The following is a 23,078-nucleotide window of genomic DNA, read 5'->3' on the forward strand; positions in this document are numbered from 1 at the left end:
TTTATAATTACTACGATCTCTACACTATCTCATGCCAATAAGAGGTTTCATTTCCAAACAACTCAAGTGATACTGATGATGCACAGGAAAGCCTATGAGGTGCATCATTCAGGTCACCATTACTGAGTGAGGAGAGATTTGCTTCCACATATGTAGTCACCTCCAGATGTAGATCCTCTGCCCTCCCAATTGATACATATTTGTTGTTTTATTAGGTTTTAATTTTTGTGAACCGCCCAGAGAGCTTCGGCTATTGGGCGGTATAAAAATGTAATAAATAAATAAATAAATATTTGGGCAGAAGAGTTGCCTGTATGAACTAACCTCATTCCTGCTAAATCCTCATTCCACAAGTCCAACAGTGCTAGGTTGATTATTTGAAGTTCAAGCTAGTTGATATATCTCCCTTCCTCCTTCTCAAATTATGATCCCTATGCCATCAACTCCAGAGAACACACACACAGAACAAAGAGAGTGACATCTACTTTTATGAGGACAGGAGCATCTCCTAAGGCAAAACACACTCTTTCAAACCTAACCTGATAACTGAACAAACCAAAGTTTTGATCCCCTTATATTGACTACTTCCACTAGTGAGAAAACAGTGGTGTAATTTCACAGGTTATATTTGCGAAGCTAAACGTTTAGCTGTGGTTCATGAGGCTGAAGCACTCATAGTGAACTACTTTCAGGAAATTTATTCAAACCGTTATTAGCAACTGCTTTCGAAACACGGAAATAAGCCTCCAAATCACACAGTTGTACTAGACAGGGAGATGTGTGATTATGTCAAACATCTGCTAACATTTAACACAAGATGGCTTGATATTCTCTGGATGGTAGCCCAGGTTGAGCTAACTTTATCACACTGTGAACTGCTAAATACTTCTTGAACTAACACTAACACTAATAGAGTCTTGTGCAGGGTTAAACAACAGCTACAAACAGTGCCTATCCATTACCATAAATAAAAGCCTTATTATGCCACTGTTTCAGCAAGGAGCAAGATTTCAGATTGAGCTGTCTTGTAGGTTGGCTTTGCTTGTTTAATAGCAAATGATCCTGGGAATCAAGAGAACATCTGCACCAAGTAGAGGTTTTAGTGCACCTTACTGTGCATTTTTGTATAATTATATTAATTAGGGATGAACCAAAAGAGAGGGTACACTTTGGTCAACAATTTCTCTTTTGTAATGTGCCTCCCCTTTTGAGAGATTTCTCAATGGAACATTTCCCCTTTTTTTCTTTCTATAAAGCATTCCCCACCACCCAACATATTATCTGGCAAACCACTCTATAGTGATTCTCATCACAACCAACGTCAACTGCAACTTAGACATCCTTTTCGGTTTGAAAAATAACCATTCCTCCTAGTGACACTGACATTGTTATTGAGAGCAAAATAAGTTAACTCAAAGGAGGAAAATGCAATATTAAGGAAGTACAGCCTTCCATCTGAATTGGCTTCATTTGCGCTCAGTGACATTATCACACAGCACTGACATCACTACTACTAGGAAAGTAGATTATTAGTTTTCAAAGAATATATTACCAAAATTCCAACCGAGGATGGAAATAGAAAAAAAAATGATGTAAAAATAAGTGTAGGGGGAATATATTATAAGAAATATTTTGGCTTCCAAACCCCTTTTTTCCCATGCCACAAATGCAAGGATTGTACACTCTTTGCAGCTTCTACAATTTGATGAGTATACCTACTCTGGGAAGCACACTGGAAAATACTCCCTACTGTATAGTACAACTACTACGCATATCAGAAGAGGAGTTAATAAAGCAGGTATTCTTTGTATTTAACACTACAACCCAGGTCTGGTCACCACTCATAAAAGCATGGTGGAACATTAGAAATCTCTCCCGAAAGTTGGAAGCAGGACAAAAAGCTAACAGCAATACAAGACCATAATTATTGTTCAAGAATTAGTAGTTATAGCTCTTTAGTGTTGTTGTTGTTGTTTTCTATTTTAAAAGAATAATATATGTTGCTAAAGGTTGACTGCCCTGAACTTGGTCGTAGAGAGCTAGCTCGGTGATCATGACTCCTACCTCCAAATGTGGAAAGAATGATAAAAAGGAGAGTAAAATCCTGGAAAAGAGTGAGTTATGCTTCTGTGCTTGTGAGCAAGTTGTGCTTCTGTACCTGTTGCAAGCTCAACAAGTATGGAAAGGTAGTATATGCATGTGGCATGCTGCACGGAATACTGAATGATGAAATCACAGTGCAACTGAAGAAAGACAGAGTATATCACAGGAGGCAAGAACAGCACCATTTAAATAACTTCATGATGATTATCATGTTTGAAATTTGTTATGAAGTTATAAAGCATGCGATTTAACACATGGGCATGTTAACTTCTGAGAACATCTCAGTCATAACATTGTATCCACACATAATTAAAAAGTGGCAAACACTAAACTATTCTGAAGTATTTGAAACATGTGGAGAAAATGAAAAGAAAAATGGATAGCATTCTAATTCTTGGTTTTCAAAAATAGGGAGTAGAAGGCTCTTTTTACAATCATTAGTCTTTTAATATTACTTAATGCTGCGGTTAAGTGGTTGCCCTGTCCCCTATTAGATTGCCAGGATATGAAGTCATTCGTGCTCTTTGACAATCATGCTCTCTTTCAGGACAATATATAATGAAGACTTAGGATATTATTCTTTAATACCTAAGCTATGTCATTATTACCCTCTTACTCCAAACAGTATAAAAGCAATGTTTTAAATTGAACCATTTCAGTAACAATTAAAATCCAACACCACAAGTGGGGTCATTAGTTACAGATCTATTTTATATAACAACAACAACAAGTTTACAAAATCAATGTGACCCCCTGCCTGTTTTGTACAAGTGACTATTTAGTTTAGGACACAATAAGGACAGTGACGTGTTATGAAGGGATGCGCTGCAATCAAATCCCCAAGGAAGGAATTGTTCATGACAGTTGGAATTCCTCCTGGGTCATATCAAAATGGAGCTCTGCCTTCTTTTGCTTAGAGCACAGTTCTCATTCTTTTCAGGTAACTTAAAGGAAAGAGAAGAAAGGTTTTGTTCCTAAAGGGGGTAAGGAAGAAGGAGGTGTCCCCTGTGAAAAGTCTTGACTCTAAAGTGATACAGTGGAAGAGAAGACAAATGCACACACTCCAAAATACAAGAGCAAGCTTCCAAAGTGTTTTAGCGAAGGTACAAATACCACTGTTCGTCATTCCAAATACCATTTTTCCAGGAGCTATATTTCTCCCAACTAGTTAAAACATGTCTTCCCCAAATTCAGAGCTAACAAAATACCTCTGAAATCAAGCCTCATTTACAGAATATTTTGATGAAGGTGGATTTCTAAAGCTATGTATCACTAAAAGGCTGCTGTGGGTAGATAATTTAAATGCAATTCATCACTTGAAAAATGGTGAAGTGGCAAGTATTGATCACACTTCAGCTGAAATCTTGAAAGGTGAGGGGGGAAAACGGTGAGATTTGACATGTAACAGAAGACTACACAAAAGACAGAAGCAAGAATATTCTATGTGACCACTGAAGCAAGACAATTAGACTGACCAAAACAACTGATGGGAGTGTGACCTTGCCTTAGAAACATTTGTTGTTACATAGTTAAGACAAGACAGACCTAGGCAGTTAAGTTTCAACAGAAATGAGAGACTAATTGAATATACACTTAAGTTCCTCTTTTTTCTTCACAAACACCACCCAAAATGAACATACCTAAAAAGTCTGATCAAGTCAAACAATGTTAATTTAGAAAATGTATAATGTAATTTTTTTAAAAAAAGTTTGACAACTGTTGCTTTTCTATCATTTTGTTATTTGAAAAATCCTGCATATCCTGATATATTTTTGTTTGGAATACAGCCAGCAATTGAAAAAAACTTTTCTTAACCATTCACATGTGCTACGTCCATTAAGAGAGGTGTGACCCTATTTAAATAAGACTTAACTTTTATTTAATATATTCTTTAATACACAGTTTAATATTTGTAGCATATTCATGCATAGTCACAACCAGCATGCCATACTTTCTCTATGGGTAACAAATCATCAGTACTCCTTTCCACAAAACTGGAAATGCTTCCAGGGCTGAATAAAATGCTCTAGCTTCATCATCACGACCCATGCTCTATCCTGGGTTTACCAGTTGAAAAATCATTACCATTTCTACTCTCACACCAAAAAAAAAAAAAAAAAAAGAAGCTGCAGTGACATACTCAGTGTTATTTCCTATGCCGGGGTCATAATGAAAATGGCACACCTAAATTCTAAAAATCAATAAGGAGGAAAAATCAGTCTACCAAAAATGACTTGAGCACTATTAAACTTCTAACTACAAGAATACAGAATTAAGAAAATTCTTGGAATTTCTTTGATATTACAAAGCGGGTCTTTTTCAGAGAAAGTAATATTATAGGAAGTTGACCAGCTGGGATTTGGGATCATCAGTCTACTACATTGATCAACATTCAGCATTGCTCCAAAACTTAACAGTAGCAAGTGGGGCGGGGGGGGGGGGGGAGATGTTGATAGCATTATGTACATCCCCAACCTGCTGAAAGTAATAAGATACAGGATGAATCTGGAATAGCTTTTCATCCCAGATTTTCAAAGCACCTGCTAGCCACACCCATTTTCCCAATTAAGTCAACAGATGTGTGATCTAACCGCATAGATGTGATGCCACCTGGGAGGTATGCAAATTGTACATTTATCAGCTCCTGCAGTGAAAGTAAAGTGCCTCTGTTGCATTCCAATCCTCCCTGTAATCATAAAAGCCAACAATTCTGAGAAGTCCTGTCCCCTCCTCCACCTTCCCGTGGAAAAGAAAGACTCGTTTTCAGACTGATATCAACTTAAATCAAAAATTTCCTGTAGCAAAGCCTGCCAGATACAAAAGCTGCATTAAAAATGAGAAGAATTGATGTAATCTTGCATCTGTTTGTCACTACTGACATTGCTTCCTAAGAACAAAACTAAGCGCATACAGATTACTTTGCTTCATCAGCCAACCTGATGAAGTGAGCTTCAGATTATTCATGCGTACCTGAACAAAGCACAACATATATTATTGCAACAACTGTTGCTTCAAACTTTTAAACAAAATGAACACACATAAAAGGAAATAATGCTGTTTATTTTTCATCAATTAGAAATTAACCTAACATGGGAAAATACCACCTATTTGATTAAAAGATACCAAGTGTCAAAGATACTAATATTTTAAAGTGAGTTTTTCTTAGTTTAACAGAAAATGAAAATACATATCCCTGTGTAAAAACAGAAATCATACACAGATCTATTCTCCAATTTCTCATTATCACATATTTTGTAACTATTTTAATTAAATTTCAATCATGCATTATAGAGTCTAGAAAGCAAAGCGGAGCTTCCTTTCTCCATTAGCAACTTTTCAAAATTAGTAAGGTGGGCCAGTTCCAGACACTCTTGGATGAAACTGATTATCTGGATCCATTTCAGTCAGGTTTCAAGCCTGGTTTTGGCACGGAAAAAGCCTTGGTCGCCCTGTATGATGACCTATGTCGGCAGAAAGACAGGGGGAGTGGGCCTCTGTTGATTCTCCTTGATCGCTCAGCGGCTTTCAATACCATCAACCATGGTATCCTTCTAGAGCGACTGGCTGAGTTAGGAGTGGGAGGTACTGCATTGCAGTGGTTCCGCTCCTACTTGGCGGGCCGGCTCCAGAAGGTGCTGTTTGAGGAACATTGCTCAGCCCCATGGATTCTCCAGTATGGAGTTCCACAGGGGTCAGTTTTGTCCCCCATGCTTTTTAATATTTACATGAAACCATTGGTTGCGGTCATCCGGAGTTTTGGAGTGTGCTGTCATCAGTACACAATGACACGCAGCTCTACTTCTCCTTTTCATCTTCATCAGGTGAAGCTGTGAATGTGCTGAATCGGTGCCTGGCTGCGACAATGGACTGGATGAGGGCTAATAAACTGAAACTCAATCCAGACAAGACTGAGATGCTGTTAGTGGGTGGTTCTTCTGATTGGATAGTGGGTGTTCAACCTGTTCTGGATGGGGTTGCACTCCCTCTGAAGGAGCAGGTTCATACCTTGGGGGTTCTCCTTGAACCATCTCCATCACTTGAGACTCAGGTGGCCTTGGTGGCATGGAGTGCCTTCTACCAACTTTGGTTGGTGGCCCAGCTACACCCCTAACTGGACAAGGATAGCCTAGATTCAGTTGTCTATGCTCTGGTAACCTCCAAATTAGACTACTCCAATGTGCTCTACATGGGCTGCCTTTGAAGACAATTCAGAAGCTGCAGCTTGTGCAAAATGCAGTGGCCAGATTAATAACCGGAACCAGAAAGTTCGAGTATATAAGACCGGCTCTGGTCTGCTTGATTGGCTACCTATACATTTTTGAGCCCAATTCAAGGTGCTGGTTTTAATGTATAAAGCCTTACACGGCTTGGGACCACAATACTTGACGGAACGCCTTTCCCGACATGAACCTTCCCGTACACTACGCTCAACATCTAAGGTCCTCCTCCGAGTGCCTACTCCTAGGGAAGCTCAGAGGATGGCGACAAGGGAGAGGGCCTTTTCAGTGGTGGCCCCCCAATTATGGAATGATCTCCCCGATGAGGCTCGCCTGGCACCAACATTGTTATCTTTTCACTGCCAGGTCAAGACTTTTCTCTTCTCCCAGGCAGTTAACATATGCTGAGTTTTTAACTTACCAAAGAACAGTTGTTTTAAATAGATATTGTTGCTTTTATGCTTTTGAAGGTTTAAAATTTTTATAGTTGTTTTTAATGTTCACTGTTTTTAACCTTTGTAAACCGCCCAGGGAGCTTCAGCTTTGGAGTGGTATATAAATGTAATAAATAAATAAATAAATTTCACAATTAGTAAAATGCATGCTTAAATCTCCCTAAGCCCCCCTAAAAGTAACAAATGTTAAGCAGGCAAGATTTTATCCTTCCCAACTTTTTAACCAGCACAAACCTTAAGGCTACTCAGCACTCAGGCTTCTGTAAATGATTCATTAATTAACTTCATGAGCAAGAGGAGCGAGTTTCTTTTGACTGGCTTTCAAGAGCTAGTTGTTGCAAAAGATAAACAATAAACATATCAAATACAACTCTCATTCCCAAACAGCTACTTACTGCAGTGATAGAATGTCTTCAGCCAGAAGCATTCTGCTTAGAATATATATGAATAATTCTACTTCATCTTCAATTTTTAAATTAACATAGTACTAGAACACCTGTAAATAGTCTTATTCGTTTTAATTAAATACACAAACTCTACCTGGGATGAACATGAAAAGGAGGGAAGAGATAAGTATTTCACATAGTTCAGCTATTTATCTGAAACTTCAAAGCGATTACTTTTGCCACAAATATTTCAGATCCTTCATCTTATTTTTGTACATTTCTCTCTTTTGCCATATGTGCTCATGTAAAAATAAATAAAAAAATACATATTCATCAGCCATGTATCCAGATAAGGGAAAAGGCACAGTATATTCACTTGATGTTAAACTCGTATTTCCCTGTACAAATCAGACAATCTATATTACTTGCATACAGCACATAACAGGTTTCAGCATTCTAAGAGATGAATTCATTGCATGGTACTGTATAAAGTCTTTGATGTATTCCGATTTCAGGCTTTAAATGTTGCTTTTTTTAAAAAAAAACACTTTATAATGTGGCAACTGAGAGCGCAAACTCCTTTGCAAGTTCATCAACTAACTGTATTACTGAGGTCATCGCTATTAAAAAAAATCTTTCATAATTTTTCTAAGTCATTTTGTTTTTAATGGCCTTCACATGCAAGGAAAGAAGAGACAAACAGGTATAGTTGCAGGCCAGCAAGAATTACTTCGGTTACTTTCAGATATGTATACTGTCATTCATGCCACTGAACAATGGAACTGGCTTATGGTAATCTGGGCTCAGTAGAGCCTGTTATTTAAATTACTGACCTCATTTCAAATATCCACTTTGTCATCACAGTGAGATTCCTTGAACAGATAACCTAATTTTCAATTCAACTAACAATGAATTTAGCACAAGATATGGTGATCACCACTAGCTAAGATGGCCTCAAAAACATATTAGAGAAATTCATGTAGGAAAGGATGGAGCCATAGTAGTAAAGACAGATATAGCCTACATAGAATAAATAAAAAAATAAATAAATCTACTGAAGTCATCCAAAAAATATATTAATGACAAAATATTTAAGTAATACAGTTCATTGATATAAACACAGCAACACAAAATAGGGGAGATATCGTCAGGGTTTCTTCCTCTGGAAAGGATTCTGCCCACTTGAATAACTCCTAGCAAGTGCTGAAGGAAATTTTGTCTTCTCTTCCCCATTCTGTAATGCCCTCTGAGGGGGCCAACTTTGTTAGTTCTTCACTGTTTCATCTTCTAAGCCACTAAGATAGCCTTCATCACTGCACTTTTGTCAAAATCTAGCAAGCAGCCCTACTGTAAAAATGCAGTAATGTGTTAAGTTCTTAAACAGAGTTTCACTTTACAGAGTGGAGTAGATCTGGTAAACTTAAAATGGCTGGGGAATGCTATAGGATTAAGAGCATAAGAACATAAAAGAGCCCTGCTGGATCAGACCGAGGATCCATTTAGTCCAGCATTCTGTTCGCACAGTGGCCAACCAGCTGTTGACCAGGAATCCACAAGCAGGGCATGGTGTAAAAGCACCCTCCCACCCATGTTCCCCAGCAACTTGTTTACACAGGCCTACTGCCTTGGATACTGGAGGTAGCACATAGCTATCAGGACTAGTAGCCATTGATAGCCTTCACCTCCAGGAATTTCTCTAACCCCCTTTAAAGCCATCACTTATGGTAACAAATTCCATAGCGATACATCTTGTAGTAATGAATTCCATAGTTTAACTCTATGCTGTGTGAAGTACTTCCTTTTATGTGTCCTGAACTTCCCACCAATTGGCCTCAGGGGATGACCCCTGGTTCTAGTACTATGAGCGAGGAAGAAAAATGTCTGCCTATCTAGGTTCTCTACATCATGCATAATTTTGTACACCTCCAGCATGTCTCCCCTTAGCCTTCTTTTTTCCAAGCTAAACAATCCCAGAAGTTATAACCTTCCTTCACATGAGAGATGCTCCAGTCCCTTGATCATTTAAGTTGCCCTTTTCTGCAGTTTCCTTTCTTGAAGTATCTTAAACCCTGGTTAAAACTAATAATAGTTAATATTGTATGGTCCAAAGATACTGCTACGTTGTTGTTGTTGTTATATTTATTTGTATCCCGCCTTTTGCCCAATACTGGGCCTCAAGGCGGCCTTACAAAATTTAAAAACATATACATTTTAAACCTAGGAAAAGAAATGTACCAAAAAATAATTACAATATTAAAACATAAACAATTATACAACTACAGGCCAAACAGAAACAGTTTGACTTTGAGGGAAGAGGTAATGAAAAAGACATCGTCAGAGAAATTTGAGCTGGAGTTAACAGGTTAGAAGTATCCTGAAATCTGTAGGGATCTGTGCTGATGCTTTTGTAATCTGTTGCAAGATTAGCAGTTTTGCTGCATACTATAGAAATTTGTTTCACTATGCTGTTTCTAACTACTAAATAAAACCTCATCACAAAGATACCATAAGTATGCAATGATTCTCAAACAAAGGAAACTACATTTTGAAGTGGTATACCTGATTTTACCACTTACGGCACTGCAGGTGTGATTAAAATCTTAGCATACATGCTACTTTAGACCCTTTAAAAACACCAGTCTCTTGCTGGTTTCTTCTCCATTTTATCTGGTATTTTGCTAACTATCACCATTTAGATTATTTGTAAGATAGCGGCATCTATTGCTCATTTTACCCACCATACTTAATATTGTGAATCGCTGAGAGATTTTACTATTCTCACCGGTATACAAATGCCACAAATAAAATAAATAAATAATGCAGGACTTCTTAGGGTAGGCTCTAAGTTCTTGTTCTCACAAAAAGGGTAAGTGGGAGGAGGGGGGCACTTTAGAGATAAAACTCCACTAAGCAGAGTTTAGCTTCATAACTTCATAGGGAAGTGAATATGAGAAATATACACCACACCTGAAAACAGTTTCAGAATGATACAAAATAAATATGCTGGTTGTAGTGCTCATTGGCAAACTGCTACTTTTATTTAAAAGAAGTCCAGAGGCAATGCACAGTGGATGTCTTAATGCAGGCACAAAAGTTTTAATGCTATAGCTACACATTACATATATAAAATTAGGCGATATGAGAAGTAATAATTCACTAAATTATTCATCAAGTATCCTGGTTTTCACTAATGATGATCAAACCCAGTTTTAGCTAAATGACTGAAAAAAACATCTGATAACTGCATACAAAAGATTACTATAGTTATGAATAGTTTTCTTGTGCTTAATCATTTGTTGCACAGGCTGAAGTATTTTCCTAAGAAACAAATGCCATCATATTATCTCAAATTGTCTAATCAGCGCACTTTTCGGCACTGGAAGCTGCCTGCCAACTGTCTTTTATTCAGCTTTGCTGTTGGTTTTGGCCAGTGATTCCAAAATTAGTATTCTGAAAGTGAACTCTCGCTCTGATATGCATGCGGAATGGGGACATAAAGTTAGACTGATTAGAGGTATTATGATTTTCTAGAAGTTTCTATTATTGCCCAAGAATGAGGCAGAAAAAAGTAAGAGAAAGGCCATTGCACATGTGAAAATGTATACAGATTATTAGGTTTTTTTTAAAAAAGTAAACCCATCTATTTCACTAGGATTATCAGCTTTCAGCAATGTCTCAACATTATTAATGTGTTCAAATCCTAGAATCGTTTATTTCCTCACCGCATTTAGAATCTAAACTATCTTTAATTATTCACATTTAATCCCTTCACATGGGTTTACATACTATTGTCCAAAAAAAAGCCTCAACTCTACCAATGGATTTCAATTGAAACAGATTAGTGCTTAGTGATAGTTGAAGAAACCCAAATGGCTGCAGTATATATACGTACCAAACTGTGATTTAGCATTGTATGTTTAGATTCATATCCACCTATATCCCACAAGTAGTTTATAGCACCTCAAAACAAAAAGACAAATTGATAACTAATACCCTCATCCTTATCATCCAACACTAAAAGGCTTTTCCTATGCATTTTTCAAATATTGACACCCAAGCTGTTCATTATTTCAGCTCTTCAAAATTGTATTCTCTTTGTGGCCATATTTGCATGTCACAGTAAGCTAAGGTAGGTAATTTTTTGAGCCCTTAGGCACATTTGACAATTTGAGAACTATCTTGGGCACCACCACAAAATGGCTGCCATGGGATGCATAACACATCACAAAGGACAAGTAACCTGCCAAAAGGACTGTTTATAAGGCATCCATAGGGTCTGAGCCAGAACACACTAAACAATTCCCTTGAATCTCCCACAGAAATCTCTTTCATAAAAGGCAAATGTTTTCTCTTCCCACCTCTTCTACCAGCCAACTCATTGCCTCCATCTTTTTCTCGCTCACTCTAGATCACCACCCACAGAAGTAATCTCTCTCACACACGCACACACCCACCCACCCATCCCCCCTTTCTCGTTTTCATTTCCTAAGAATGTCTATGAGCCCCATCATATTTTTTTATTTTTTTATTTTATTTCATTTCTATACCGCCCAATAGCTGAAGCTCTCTGGGCGGTATCACTCAGAGGCATTCATAAAAAATGAATATGACCACCACTGTATTTTCCACAATATGGAAAATACATATTGTGGTCTACCAGAATTCTCGACTGTTTCTTCCTCCCTTTTGAATTCTGATCTTATTCTGTGTGTTAGCACAATTCCATACTAGCAAGCCTGCCTGCTAACATCCCCAACTGCTTTTTTCCAAATATAAACTCACGATCATTTAACTATGAAGTAACAAATTATCATGAAATTTTAGCTTGTCATAATAGATTATCCTATTGCAGCTTTTCAACATTTTTCTAATGGATCAACGCAGCTGCCTAACATTTTTATTGACAATCCTTAGTAATGGAAGAATGGAAAACTGAAGAGGAAAGGAAATGCCCTAAACAGGTTTCAGTAGTATACTTTTCTCTACTTCTATGATAATTATCTGATATTTGGTGCAAAACTTAAGTAAACAGGGATGCAACCCTAACATTAATGTTTAATCTTCTTGTTTTATAAAATGAGTTTTTTATGTTTGATCTTTAATTTGGATCATCACTAGTACAACTTTCTCCACAACATTTAAGTTTCCTGGAATCTAAAAGCTGAAGTACTATTTAAAAATTCTCTAAAACACTCCAAAGTTCAGAATTTCTCTTCATTAAACTCATTCAAAAATCATTCCCTATAATATAGGAGGCCCATAGATCAAGACTACTTATACGAATGTATTCATATTTCATGCTAATTAGTCCCTGTACACGTAATCTCTTTCCCCAGTGTGTCCAGTACATGTGTCTCTGTCCTCGATTGCTCATTAAATTTGCCACAGTTCATTTGAGCACTGTATCACTGTGACTGAATTAGACATTTTAGAATCCAAAGTCTCTTCCTTCCTTCCTCCTGTGTATTTCTTACAAAATCTTTACAAGTAAAGCTCTGGTTCTGCTGTAGAAATAATGCATACAGTAGTCAATATGTTCTTTAAATGTATAAACAAGGTTATCACAAAGGCAGGCCAGTGTCCTTAGTGCCTCAATTGTGCATGCAGGTTGTATGCCATGGATCTGACAAGTTCTGAGAAGCAGCAATCCTTATTCTGTTTAATGGGGACCTTTGAGACCAACAATGTTGAGAAAAATATAGTGCTCACTGTTCTACTGAGGCGCCTTTTCCGTGATTGTAAATCCCAAACTCACTCATTCCCCCTCACCTCTGCCACTACTTAATTTTAACATGGAGAATATTAAACAGAGAACGTTCCTTAGTAACTAAGATAACATTCCCACCTGGCCTGGATCACTCACAAATTAATTCTTCACGAGTATCAGAAGATGGTTAGGATGAACTAACACTGGGCTGAGAAATCTCAAGTGCATTAGATGAATTCATTTAATAACTGCTTTTGTTCTAGCCTCTTTCTCCTTCTCTCTAGCATTAGACAAGGCAAGTCCTGAAGGGCCAGCTTTTCTTTCAAAGACAGTTCGTGATATTCTCAAGGTAAGGTACTGTAACCCTTTAAATCTAATGATAGTCACATCCATACAGGCAATTTAGAATATATAAAGGTACTACACACACAATAAGTCTTGTTCCTCTATATTTATTTATTTATTTTGGCTCAGAAAAAAGTCCCTACCTCATAACACACCAAAGAGCAAGTCTTCCTTGACTTGTTCTCTTCCTGGCATGTGTGCCTCTGCCACTGCCTGCACAGTTGTTCATGGCAGTCTAGAAATGTGGATATGGTTCCATCCATGCAGTTGCTCCCAATAGCACATTTATAAGACACAGAAGTGAATGAACTTCTCCAATGACCAGGCATCATCTGTATATTCTGTAACAACGCTGGTGAAAGCAACCACATGAGTTGAAACAGTGGTTTAGCGTTGCATTTGAACTAGGCCAATAAGTCCAACTTACTTTATTAAGTTTAATGCTATGAAACATAAATGTAGTTCTGCAGAGTTCCAGAACCGCTTTGCCTCTTACTCCCAAACAAATACATGCAAAAGTGAGAACTTCCAGATGAGACTCGACAGTTTGGTAGGCACCTTGTGACACTGCCTTAAATAATACACTGAACGCAAAAAATTAACCTTGAAAAATGTAACTTTGTCTTGCTGATTTTATTCTAATTATCTATTTGTCTTGCTGATTTTAAACTATCTATTTAAATGTAAAGTGAATTCTTTCGTCTGTTCGTTTAAGAGAATAAATCTACACTCCTAAAGTGGCTGTTTTACTTTGAAAAACAGGTCCCAATACAATTATTGGGTGAACAAAAGATGAACCAGAACAAGCACAATGTTTACAAGCGTCACTGTTGCTGGAAGCATTGGCTTGGTTTGGCGTCAGTGGAATGCTGCTCCTTATGGAGACCTTTTGTATAAGGATGAATGAAATGGCTACTGAAGCTCTCTCAATAAAAAAAAGACTCACACTCCCTACAACAGAAGCAGGTGCTATCGAGCAGCGAGTGTTTGCACAGTGGTTTCTCAGACAAAAACTTTAAACAAAAGAGAGAACATACAAGCAACTCCTGGGAGGCCCATACGGTGAATCTCTGAAACAATAGCCCAGCTGCAGCAAAGCCACATCTATCATTCTTAAGGTCAATTTGCAATCCATACTCCTTTATTAAAAAAAAAAAAGTACTTATGAAAAAGTACTTATGAATGAGAATGAGGATTCAACTTCTAAAGGATCAGTTCTGTTATATACAGTGTTTGCTGTTGGTACTCCAAATTTTAGCAAAATTAAAGCTAAAATATTAACAAAAAAGAAAATGATTTTATCTTATGAATACTTCCTTTGCAACTAGTCCCACTGAAATCCATGGAACTTCCAAGTAAACATGCATCAGACAGGACTGGAAAAATGCATATTATGAAGTTGTAAACCAGTAAACACACACTCACATGGAATTGTAACTATCTTTAGATATATTCACAATGTCAAAACAATTGTTATTTAGAGGATCAAGGAATTATAACTCCAAATAATTAAGGGGCAAAACAGCACAAGTACAACCGCCACTACTTTTTTAAAAAAATCTCAACTGGGATACTAATTTATCTTCCCATTATGTGCTCAGGCAATTTGTCAAGAAAACTATTTATAATTTAAAAATAAAATATCATCTATTTTTTTTTTTGAAATGAGGCAAACTACAACCGTAGCAATGAATTCCTAAAGTCGCAAACATAAGAAATTTGATCGTCATTCCGCTTCTCAGCTAACACAAGCTATCTAAATATTCATCTAGTTATATGTGCATCTTCTGGGACAGCTATCTGCTGTGCTTTCAGTCTCCTATTCCCCAGTTGAAGATTAGCCGTCCACTTTTCAAACTGTTATCCATTATCCTCTGTTGGGTATTCACATCCATAATAGGGTGTGAGGAGGTGTTTTTTTAAAAAATCTGGGATGGAGATATCAATGCGAGCTCACCAGAAGATCAAGAGAGCCACCTGCAGTTTGAAACCCAGAAGACTATAACGTAAGGTTATTTATTCTTTTATTCCCATTAATCACCTTTAGAGATTTTGGATTCCCAAGCCAGTGCCTGGATCACAGCAAGCACACATATTGCCCTTGTGATTAACATCCATTTGCAACTTCAGAGCCAGCTTTCTTCACAGCTGTGCCCTCTTGCAGCTTTCACTTAAGGAGGGAGCGAAGGGACTCAACATTTTCATTTTTTTTCTTATTTCCTGAATCAAGTTACTCATGTTTTAGCTCCAGAACCTTCCATCTGTGCAAAGATTTACCTGTTGAAGCTCAGGCATTCAACCAAAGCCTCTAGGAATTTAAACTACTATTTTTCAATAAAAGATTTGCGTATGAAAATTTCTGAATGAAAATGAATTATGATTAAGTTCTGCTTGCTGTCATGTCTCCCACATCACCATGAAAATCTAAATTTGCTGCAAGGCATTCAACACTTTAAAGCCAATAGTAACATAGGTGGCCATTAAATAGGTAAACCTCATGGAGTTGTTTCCACGGAAATGGGAAAAAGACAGAGAATGGTCATACCTTCCTTTTTCTACTTATATGAATTACAATTTCTGGGAAGTTAAAATCTAAATTTGTGGTTTGTCTGTCGCCCTGTTCCCTTGCCTCTGTGGAAGGCTTTAACCACTAAAGAGCCAAAGTTAGCAGGGACTCCTTTTTAGGTACGATGGGCACACTCCTACCCACATCTGGTGAGGAGGGAATGGAAGGCTGCTCTACCACATGTTCCTGTTGCTCAGGGCGATCTCCTGAGCAGCGAAAGGCTGAAATGGTTTTCATGGTTTTGCTGTCATGTGTTTTTTCTTTCCTCTTTTTTATTTTAAATTCAGCTCTCACATGGGCACAAAAGCCAAGGATGGAGTATGCCTCTAGCCACATAACAGGAAGTCTAACTGGAACTACAGAGGGAGGCTTCACTTCCTCAGTACTCAACAAAACCTCAAAGGCAGGGCCTTCTCCAATCTAGCTGGCCTCCTTTCCTTGAAGGGAGAAAAGATATGAAAGATACATCTTTGTACTTAGCTAAACTAAAAACATTGTGCCACTAATAGTATTAGCCAAAAGTTAAATTGCTTGACTGTTTACATTATGGATATTTTTTACAAACTATATCCAAATCCAAATCTTTATTGCTTACCCATCACCATTAAAAAGGTGCACCATACCACTCAGAATAAAATTAAAACATAACCTAATAACACAATCCATTGCTATATTGACAATATATCCAATAAAAATATCAATTAAAGTAATAAAAACTGTAACATTCATGACAAAAATGACTAAAGGCAAGCCCTACCCAAGTATAATTGACAGTTCTCCTCTTCTATCTTTTAGGTCAACCACCTTGCTAGATTTTCACTATCAGCTAAATTTTGGCTACATAGTTAATTTCTGTCAACATATTCTTGACAAAAAGAGTCTAATAGAAATTGACCTTCAAAAGAAGGGTTTAAATACTTCAAGCACTCTTTCAGTGCAGCACAATACAAGAGTGTGACATTTCACAAGGTCATTACTTAAAAGGATGAAGAGTACTGTAGCCTGTGAAGTCATAATGTTGCTTTTATTAAATCCCGCACAATTAAAATTAATAAGGTCAACTATAATGCAGGTCCCATCAACTTTTTTTTCCTTTACAATTATTTCAACTGTATTAAAAGATGACAATCAGGGCTTTTCTTTATATATATAAAAATGTTTCCTCAAAGTACAGTAGCTCCAGAAGACTAGTTGTTAAACATTTACTCACTTATTTCATGGTAATTTCACATGTTATGGAAATTATGAATGCCTGTTTAACCACTAGTAACACCATAACTGGTAGCAGAGAAACAGGTGTTTGATAATATGCAGCGAACACATCCTTGGAAAGATTGACCAATTATAGTCCTCAACTGCATGCTTACTATGTATTTTCTGGAAGGCATGTTTCCTCCATCCAAAACAGGAACATAGGACCAAACAAGAACTTTCTTGAAAAATAAGGAACAGCTTATAATTCTGCACATTGAAGCGGTACACAAGTGTTCTTCTACAATCCAACAGACCCCAAGAAGTTTGAACAATGATGGCTCTAATAAGTATCTATGCCCTTTAAGCACCTCAAAACAACATTCAGAGGAGGAAGAAAATGTCTTACTGAGAATACCAGCCTGTTTTGTGAGCATTTGAGAAGCTAGACAACTTTTTCAATAGTCCTGGAACTTAGCCAATCTCAATTAATAGAAAGTGCATCTCAGATAACAATTAGCACAAGAATGGTAAGTTAAACAGAAACCATTTAACAGTCAACTTTGCTGGCCCTATTGTGGCCAATATATTTTGCACTTTAAATCCATTCCTGCTAATTACAAGGTTGGTTTCACTCAAATCATATTATTTTCTAAATCAAAACAGAATAGCACCATGAATATTTTTCCCATTGGTCATTAACAGACCTCCAGAAAGTAAAATTATGCAATTATCTACTGACAGAGAATGTTCATTCCCCCTTTCAAACTTACTGCCAGTGTAATAACACATCAGTGCTAGATAGTTGCATATGTAGTACTACTGCCTTCCTACCAGAGGAATCTAAGCATATAACTGGAAATCAAAGATTCTTTTATACATCATAGTAGCCATAACTACTACTGTTACTTCACCTCCAGTCTGATGAAGACATTTTGTCTGACCGAAGAGCTGGACAAAAATAATAATAATGGGATGATTAACAAGCCAAGTCAAGAATGTTCTGAAGAATTTGATTTAATGATACAAGGGAGATAACAAGACCGGATTATAGAAAATTGCTGGGTTTGATGATGTATCCCAGGTATAAGTTCAATTAGAGATATTTTAAAGTAACTAAAAAATGTAGTGGTTAAACAACCATCACATAACTCATGGCCTGTTTTAGGATTATGTGAGCTTGTTGATACTATCCTTAAGTTATAGATATTGCTAGGCTGCTGTGGGAGGTAAACCAAATTAAGATTACAAAGAGCTTGAACACATTTCCTTGGTGAGGACCTGTGCCAGGAAATAAACTCCGTCATTGACCCAAGTTTTCCACATTACTTTTCTATCAACATTTGTGGCTTGCCCCAGATAGTGAGCTGAATATGTGCAATTGGGTTAAATTGAAGCCGGTTGGCTACTACTTTCCAGACCAGCATGGTAATCCATATTGTGGGAGTGTAATGTGCAGGATATCTAAAGTAAACTGAGCCCAGTGCAGCCCATCTTTGCAGCGGGGCTACTTTGACCACTTCTATTCTAGCCCATTCCAGTAAGTAATGATCAGAGTCTTTTAGCCAGAATTTTGCATCAGTAATTAGGTATGTGTTATGGTAAATTTTAGGTTTAGCCTCGTGTGGCGCAGAGCGGTAAAGCAGCAGTTTCTGCAGCTGAAACTCTCCCCACGGCCTGAGTTCGATCGCAGCGGAAGCTGGTTTGAGGCAGCCAGCTTGGGTCGACTCAGCCTTCCAGCCTCCCGAGGTCGGTAAAATGAGTACCCAGTTAGCTGGGGGAAAGGTAATAACGGCTGGGGAAGGCAACGGCAAACCACCCCGCTATAAGGCCTGCCAAGAAAACGTCAGCGAAAGCTGGCGTCCCTACAAGAGTCAGTAATGACTCAGTGCTTGCACAAGAGGTTCCTTTCCTATGGTAAATTTGCTGGTAAGAGAAGTTAAAGCCACTTTTAAGGTTAAAGGAAACTGCAAAGAGTTAAGATTTAGTAGTCAAGAACTTCTTGAAAACCTGGCATTAATTTGTATTTCCCATTCAGTGCCCTTTCATAATGCAAACTGCAGAAGTTTACATTCCCCCTTGAGGCAGGGGGTGGGAGATGACATTTCAACTTCATTGTATGTAACAAAAGCAAAATATATCAGATATTTGTCTGAATTAGGTTTTAGACTTTTCAACATTACAACAAACAATACCTATCAATCAGCATCTTGTCTTCACAAAACTACAAATACACTTTCAAAATAACCAACACCATGGTAGCTAACTATAGTTCCCAAACACTCTGACTGTCCTAGGGGGGAAGTCAAGGATTTTGCCATAATTTAGTTCCTCTTTTCTACTCACCAGGCTATAAATGTACCTCTACAATAAGTCAGCTGAAAGCAACATAAAATTCTGGCTGGCATGGTGGCAGAACTACTTATTTCTTTTAAGAGGCACATAATGCAGAAACAGTCAGTCACACAGTAGTATATCGACAGGAAACAGAATTATCATGAAATTTAACTCACAGGTGTTAACCACTGCAACAAAGAATATCGTAACAAAATTATAAAACCTGAAGATGTGTAACATTTTGTTGTTATAACTATTCTACAATTCTTGTTTCATAGCAATTAAAGCATGAACTTTTAAAAGTCAGAAAATAACGTTGAACTTGTAATGTAACCAAATTAAGAGAGATTAAAACAAGGTTACAGAAATAGTAAAAGCAGATTTTAACACCAAGGGAAATCCTTGCATGTTTCCCAGCAATTCCATGTGACAGCTTGAACTCTGACAGCCAACATCTGCAACACATCTGCACTAATCAACATTATAACTCTAATCATTTTGGGCAGAATTTTTAAATGTTGCAGCCTTTTTAAATATTCATTACCATTTCATTAATTCAGCTACCTTTGTGGCCACCAGTTTATTAGACATCTTCATGCTAAACTTCTTGAGATTCCCTTCATAACAATTACCACCTAAATTTTTCATTCTAGGTTAACACTAATGTATGGTTATCATTTAATCCTTCATAACATAGCCAACAAATCAAACCTTCCAAATAAGGATTTAGTGATGTCTTCATTTACATTTTTGACAGGGATAAGTATAAGACGATTTGGATATAACATAGGATATGTTGGGAGAAAAGAGCAACTAGGCCTGAATTAGAATTTGATATATTACTGTTGCATTCAGTAGAGATCTCTTAACTGAATTTGACTGGAAAAGCAATGCTGCAACTAACCTGACAACACTTGACAGTTATTTGCCTTAGCCTACTACAGAAAATTCATGTCTAGCATAGCCCAGGAGCACAATTACTATGCTGCTATGCAATTTACACAAAAATATGCCTTGTATCCAAAGGCTAAAATAAGCAAATTTGAAATCACTGTACTTCATATCAGTAAAAACGTATTAAAACCTATTTCTGGTATCTGTTTATCACCTCAGAAACCCAATTTGAACTTATACAAGAAGACAGTTAACAGCCTCTATCCTGGAGTGAGGAAATAAAGGCCTCATTTCAGCTATTTTAATTGTCATGCAACTGCAGAAGCCTAGGGTTTTATTCTGTCTTTGGGAATGAAATACATCATTCACTCTTCACCCCAACATTCAAAGCCTTCCATGGCCTTGCCCATCTTATCTTTACCTCACCCACAAAATATTCCTGCTGAAGACCTTTACTCCTCAAGTTCTACTACTTGAAGGTCTACTGGTCCCTTAAATTATTTCATTCTTGCTCTCTTAATGCCTAGGACGCCCTTAAAGAACACCTATACTTCACTGCAAACCCCGAGGGCCACTGGTGGCTCCCAATTACCTCAAGTGCAGCTCTCCCCGCCCCACCCCACTTCATTCACAAAGACACTCTCTCTCTCTCTCTCTCTTTGCAGTAGCTGTTCACTCTCAGCAGGGGCTCTCTAGTGTTGCCTCGTTTGCTTTAGCAGTGTGCCAACTGCTGTGATCTAGGCCACTAGAAGAGGTGTTGGGGCTCATTAACTGTAAAGAGGAGAACACAGGAGCAACCAGCCAATTAGCTGTGGTGGGAGGGGGAGCCCAAGAGGTAAAGAGCATCATGACTAGCTAGCTGCAGTGGGGCACTGCGCAGGCACTGGAGGGGAAATTGAACATGCAAGTGCAAGAGAGATTAATGTAGATCTGCACTGAGGAACTTTGCAGCACTGAGTAGAGCAGAGCACTCTCTCGGTGATGAGAGAAAGATTCATCCCAATCAAAGGCAAAACTGAGCCTGTCAGATTTTGCCTGCTTGGTGACTGACTGATGAGGACTTACTTAGATCACATGGAGGAGAGTGGGGAGAGGAGACACAACAGGACCTCCAGCCAAGTCTGGTGCATAGCATTCCCACTTGACTTGTGAGGGAGGGAAGAGGTGAGGCTCCCCAAGGCCAGGGAAAAGCCTCACATGGCCACGGTGGTGGTGCCTCAAAAACAGTTAAGATCATTCACTATATAATGCATTCTTTCTCCTTACTTCATATCTCCCAAAACTCACCACTTCTATTCAGCCCTTGGCTTCAAAGTCCACATCACTTAGAGAAACTAAGCCTATGTATGCCCGTATTCTTCACTTGTCATCCTCACTTCCATCTTTTCCCATCTTCCCGTCCTCCCACTCCAACCTCTCAACATTTAAATGATAGGATCCTAGAGGTAAGAACCTGCCTATTTTGCTTATATGCTCATTAAAGAACCATGTACAATGATCGCATAACAACAATAACAGTGGCCGTTCACCTATCTACTACTGACAGATCAGTGAAGAAAAGAAAAATTATTACCCTTCATCTGTGTAGCGAAAGTGAGGGCCAGCTTTGCAAACAGATCTGGATTTTCAAACTTTTCTTCTTTTGCTTTTACCCAAAAACAATGTTCTGATATTTCCTGTGGCTCAACCTAAAATGAAAATAAAACTGATTAGGTGCTATCCACACCTAGCTGAGGAGCTGTGCAGGCTACCAATTTAAATAAATTGACAAAATGCATGACAAAGGCAGATTATTAAATCTGTACTCCATAAAAGCAAGCAAAAGAAATTATAACATATCAGTAATCAAGTTTTCCAATCTCTGTACAGCACCATGTACATTGATGGTGCTATATAAATAAATAATAATAATAATAATAATAATAATCTTCCTTATCAAGTGAGAAACAATAAGTTAGAAGGGAAGTACGAGGAGATACACATTCTTCTTTCGATATTTTTAATATATGTGCAAAAATATTCCAAGTCCTTTTCTCCTCCAGAGTCCAAAGAATGGAAACTGTATTTGTTCTAAAGGATTCTTATTACTATTCTATTTTTTGTTTGCTCTTCAGAATCTAACTCAGTATATTGGGATTATATTGCTATATTGTACAGTAATTTCATGTGTAGATAAAATGAAGATCTATTCAAATGCTATTCTCTGGTCATATCCAATAGGATAATAATAAATGGTGTTTATACATCTGAATTGCACGTATGCCAGAATATTAAGTATATTGTGCTGTGTTGTGCATTCATAATGTACATGAACCTCAGAAAGCATTATCTTCAGAAGTTTCATTAGCTGAAATTCCTATCCTGAACTTACATAAAATTATGCATATCATTCAGCTTCCTACTGCTCAGCTACTAGATTAGAATGAATAGTAATCAACCTATTCATAAATGGAACCTAAATCAGTGAAGTGGAGCTCAAAACAGTAAACAAATCCATATAAAGCATGCAACAATAGGTGCCTTGTAATGCCTAATGAAGAAAAATTCTGTATTTTATTTTTCACAAACACATAACACATGGGAAAGGTTCTTAAGGAAAGCATTTCAGACTTTCATCTCATAGTTTCCATTAAGATATTCTTAAGAGCCTCATCTCCAAAGAGGTGGGACCCATCAAAAGGGAAGAGCCGCTAGTTTAACATGAATGGTTATTCCAGTTTAAACTAGAGTGAATATCTTGCCATTGTGGTTGCAGCAATGCCACATAAAGCCTGAAATCCTGTGTGGCATGTAAGATAAAGGCATCTGATATAGTCTTAATAATCACCAGGTGAAACTATCTAACTCCTTGTTGTTAATAATATCCTCTATCCAAAG

The 23,078-nt window shown here is 37.6% G+C and overlaps 1 protein-coding gene across 1 annotated transcript in view; it reads right to left on the reverse strand.

Annotated features, from left to right (window-relative positions):
* The window catches only part of DIAPH2 (diaphanous related formin 2), a 327,319-nt gene that overhangs the window by 211,970 nt on the left and 92,271 nt on the right, over positions 1–23,078 (reverse strand). The window contains exon 17 of the mRNA XM_063141950.1: positions 21,775–21,889. Coding sequence (XP_062998020.1) covers positions 21,775–21,889 — 115 coding nt within the window. The remainder of the gene's footprint in view (positions 1–21,774; positions 21,890–23,078) is intronic.

The sequence above is a fragment of the Elgaria multicarinata genome, chromosome 15, assembly GCF_023053635.1.
Source record: "Elgaria multicarinata webbii isolate HBS135686 ecotype San Diego chromosome 15, rElgMul1.1.pri, whole genome shotgun sequence".
NCBI lineage: Eukaryota > Metazoa > Chordata > Lepidosauria > Squamata > Anguidae > Elgaria > Elgaria multicarinata.